At 42.3% G+C, this 4719-nt stretch overlaps 1 protein-coding gene across 1 annotated transcript in view; it reads right to left on the bottom strand.

The window, feature by feature from the left end:
• The window catches only part of FNDC1 (fibronectin type III domain containing 1), a 67999-nt gene that overhangs the window by 29866 nt on the left and 33414 nt on the right, over window positions 1-4719 (bottom strand). The window contains exons 11-13 of the mRNA XM_006915067.2: window positions 3499-3599; window positions 1447-1558; window positions 46-498 (exon numbers count right to left, since the gene is read on the bottom strand). Coding sequence (XP_006915129.1) covers window positions 46-498; window positions 1447-1558; window positions 3499-3599 — 666 coding nt within the window. The remainder of the gene's footprint in view (window positions 1-45; window positions 499-1446; window positions 1559-3498; window positions 3600-4719) is intronic.

Genomic DNA, 4719 nt, shown 5'->3' with positions numbered 1-4719 from the left:
CAGCGCGCCGGGGCCGTGGGCCACCGTGGGAACTAAGGCGATTACCTTCCTCGGGGTGGCACTCCGGAAGCCCGCTTGAGCCCATTATCAGGTTGCCGGCTTCGTCATGCCGCTCCAGGGTTCCGGGGGGACAGGTGGGGATGGCGGTGGTGGGCTCGGGGGTGGTGGTGGTCTGCGTAGTGGTTCGGACGGTGGTCGTTGGGCGCAGGGTAGTGGTCGTTGGGCGCAGGGTGGTGGTCGTTGGGCGCAGGGTGGAGGTCGTGCGGCGGGTGGTGGTCAGGGGCCGCGCTGTCGTCAGGCTGCGCCGAGGGGTGGTGGCGGGTCTCTGGGTTGTGGTGGGGGCACGGGTGGTGGTTTTGATGACCTCCAAGCCCACCAGGGGCTTCCCTCCGAGGCTCAAAATGGGCTTATCCTGGGCACTGGCCAGCGGTTTGCCGTGCCGCCCTTGCCCGAAGAGAGGGAGTCCATCCGGGCTCACGACGGGGGTCCCTCCCAGATCTAAGCGCAAATCAACAGAAGCTGGTCAGCAAGATGACACGACCCAAAGGAAGTGCAAAGCAAGTAGGAAAAAGTGTCTTCTCAAAGCTAATGGAGTCTTGTATTTTAATCAGCAAAAGGCAAAGAAATAGTTAAAAGCATATCGGCAGAGGTAACAATATCTGCAGCTATCCAGAAATTTCTGGGCTTACTGTATTGTCCATCACTCATATAAATTAATAAATATTTCATCGATACGCCCCATTACCCTAAAAAAAAACCTCGTAGTCTCTAGTAAGGACAGTAATTCTTCTTTCTCATTCCTACATCTAAGGAGAAAAAGTGTTACTCTGGACCAAGGGTGGCAAACTTTTTCTGGAAAAAGCCAGAGAGTAAATATTTTAAACTTTATCGACTAGAAAGTCTCTTCTGCAAATCACTCAACTCTTCTGCTGTAGGGCCAAAAAAAAAAAAAAACACACACACAGACAGTACACAAACGAGTGTTTCTGTGTTCCAATTAATCGTATTGTACGGACACCGAAATGCAAATTTCATATAATTTTCACATGTCAAAAAATTTTATTCTACTTTGTATTTTTTGGGGGGGGGGGCGGGGGAGATCCTTTAAAAATGTAAAAACTATTCTGAGCTCACAGTCCGTATGAAAACAGGCAGCAGACAGGGTTTGGCCTGCAGTCACAGTTTGCTGACTCCTACTTCAGATTGCCCAATGTCAAGGACAAAGTCAAGCGCCACCTTTTCTAGAGGGTAAAGTCTGTAGGAAGAGGTTAACTACAGTGGTGTCAGAGAAAAGCTAAGTTCTGCCTCTTATGAGGCACTTTTTCCCCACATGGCTAAAAATAACGGGACCAAGGGTACCCATTACAAATCAGGGGAGGAGAAAGAAAAGTCGTTATTTGACAGCTAAGCCAGCGCACTTTTTCGTTAAAAGCCATGCTCACTTACCCACAATGGTTTGACCATCTCCTCCTAGTTTGACCCGAAGAGGATTTCCATGCGAATCTTGCAGATACCTTCCTTCTGCATTCAGTACCAACCCACGGCCAAGATCCACGACCTAAATCCATGACATAGATTAAAGACTAAACTGGACATTTCAAAATGCTCACTTTAACCCAACTATGTGAATCCATGCATGAAGCTTCCACAGAAGGAAACTATAAAGTACTTAGGAAACATTATTTTTGTCAGTAAATATTCTTAAGGTTTAATAAAAATAAAATGCCAGTCTTATTTTATATTATATAATTGCCTACCCATATAATATGTAAATTGTTTTAAGTTCTTCAAAAATACAAAAAATATTCAAAATACTTTTATCATTGTGTATAATGCTGAAAAGTAAGAAACTACCTAAGCGCCCATCAATAGAGAAAAGAGATTAAATCCCTTATGGCCCATCCATGCAGTGGAATATTATGCAGCCAGTGAAAAGAATTTGGAAATTCTACATACATTGACATATCCTGATACGAACTCAGATGACAGGGCTGATTATTTTGCAAAAATAAAAATATATTCATTGATGTCTCAACTTAAAACTTCAGAGAAAAAAAATCTACAGATATATCCCAATCTGTTAACAGGGGTTATCTCCGAAAAGTGGTTTAGGATGCTTATTGTCTTTTTCATATATTTTTTGAATTGTTTTAACCTCTTGCGATGAACATGTATTGCTAGTATATTAAGAACATGTAATGTTCTTATTTTGCTTTTAATGTTAAAAGTCAAAATTGCTATAACAAAAATAACTAAATTTGTAATTAAGTTGCCCAATGTAACATGCATACGAAAAGTTTAGATTCTAAGGAATTATATAAAGGTATCATTATCTCTACTAAGGAACAAACTCATGCTCTAGATTGGTGCTTCTCAAAGTATGATCCCAGGCCAGCAGCCTCAGCATCACCTGGTCAGATATGTGGATTACTCGGCCCCACCCCAGACCATAATTGAAGAGCCCCCCAGTGATCTCGATGCTTGCTAATGTTAGAGAGCCATGGCTTTGCATGGGCAGGCCACTGGAGGGACCCCTGCAAGCAGCCACTTTGTTGGGTGCTGTCTCAGTAAGTAAAATAAAGCTTATTTATATAAACCCTACTTCTGAAATCTACCCATATAGTTCAATGCAAAATTGCTTACATGGCATGTAGTTTTAATATGCATTCTTCCCATTAGAAATTTCTGTTCCTTCAAGAAATTATAAAGTGTATTTTTAGATCGCCTGTGACTGAGCAGTGAACAAAGTCCATCATATGTTCTCTTAAACCTTATCGCTATAAATGGGAAGTTTTGGCTGGGAATTCCACTATGAATAATTTTTTGATTCTTTGAGCCTTGTACAATGTTCTGCCCATTACCCTCAAGCCACCCAAACTCCTTAAACATTTATCTTAAATCCAGGAAGCTAGAGTCATTTAGCTTAAACATACGAAAAGTACTAATACTTATTTTTTATTTGAGACGAACAACAATCATTGGAAGATTCAAACAGTGATTTGATAAAAATTGCCTATTCGATTCAGGATCTTGTTTGTTCACGTATTCTTATCTTGCTTCTTTTTACAAAGGGTTCGAGATCATTTACAGAAAATATGCGTACCATTTAAACGGTAAACAAAAAATAAAAATAAAATAAAGCTCTCAGGACTAGGAAGACAGACGTTCATTCGAGACGCCATTCATCAGGTTCTACGTCACTGTCACTGCTGTGTGTGGACCATACCTTTGTTTGAGTTTCCTAGCCAGTCAAGGCAAACAATAAATGAAGGCCTGTGCCTTATCTTATTAGCTATGAGGGAAAAAAAACAAGTTACTCAGGAGAATCAAGTTTGTTCTGATTGCTGGAAGAATTCTGTATAGTATAACATCGACATCTGAGTGATTAAAACTAGAATAGAAGAAAACAAGACCGACTCATTATTGCTACAGCGTCCACCGTTTGTCTCTTCCCCACAGCACGAAAATGACTGGGATGTGGAAAGAAGTTTACCCTACCCACTTTGTTCCTTGAGGGCCATTGATAATTCTTTGTGCACTCGGTTTCCCATTGCTGCCAGGAAGTACCTTCCCTTCTGCACTTGGTCTGCCATTATAACCTACACAGCACAGAAAAGAGAACCTGGTAAGTCCGACATTTCTGGAAAGTTGGCTGCCTGCCAATCTATAAATAGTAACACATCATTTCAAACAGAAACACTAACCAGAATTAAACCAATAGCTCCTATGTATTAGATAATGATAGTCTAAACTGTGACTTCTACGTGACAAATATGGATGTCAATCAAGAGTACGGTGAAGTCATAGTTTTCTGACAATACTGGGGTGAAGAGAGTGTTCAGCAGAAGTAAATCTTCCAGATAAAGCTTAAGACCTTAGTAGCTGTACTTGTACTTTAGTCAGTTAGAAGCTGGAGGAGGGGAGGGTTGGAAAGATGGAGAAAATGCTCTAAAATGTTCTAGCTGCTCTTTTCGCAGCAGGTTATACTACACACAACTCTTCCTAGAGGACCCAGGTCCCCACAGTCAGTCGCCAAGGATAAATGCACAGTACTGACTCGGCTTGTTAAGCGCTGTGGGGCTGCTCGAGAAGTGTCTGCTCAGGGAGGAAGTACCAGGTCCACTTCACTGCCCTGGCCATTGCTGTTTCTGCCTGGTCCTTTCTCCTGCCCTTCTGCTTCATCTCGTGCCATTTCTCAGCTACAGTCGGTACGGGCACAACCTCCCCGCCACCCCCACCGTGGGATAAAGTGCCTGGGCTTTCTGACAACTATTTGCATGTCAGAGACTTATTTCTCTTGCTCAGTTAATGAAAATTAAATATTTACTGAGTTTCTGCTACGTATAAGAGCATGTGAGTTTTAGATCTATTATTAGGGTCTTAGGTTTGCTTAAAATAGTCCATTTTAATGAAAAACTGACCTCAGTGTTGGGCATGCATTCTACGTCTTTACACTGGGCTGAACTAACAATACACTGCACAGATTAACAAACGCTCATTCAGGAATGTTCTATTAAGCCCTGATTCCGTGCAAGAAGAGTGCATGGCACCCCTTAACTGAATGCAGACTTAGGGGGAACACTTTAGGTCCTGCTGTGGGGTCCCCGTAGACTCCCGTTCGTAACTGTCTGTGTTCTCCGTGTAAATCACATATCTGCCTGTTACAGCTGTGTGACAACCATGTCTAACATGCATTTTCCGGAGGTTTGCAACAATCTC

Source organism: Pteropus alecto, unplaced genomic scaffold (assembly GCF_000325575.1).
Source record: "Pteropus alecto unplaced genomic scaffold, ASM32557v1 scaffold195, whole genome shotgun sequence".
Lineage (NCBI taxonomy): Eukaryota > Metazoa > Chordata > Mammalia > Chiroptera > Pteropodidae > Pteropus > Pteropus alecto.
The sequence above is the reverse complement of the archived record's forward strand: the minus strand, read 5'-3'. Positions and strand labels throughout refer to the sequence as shown.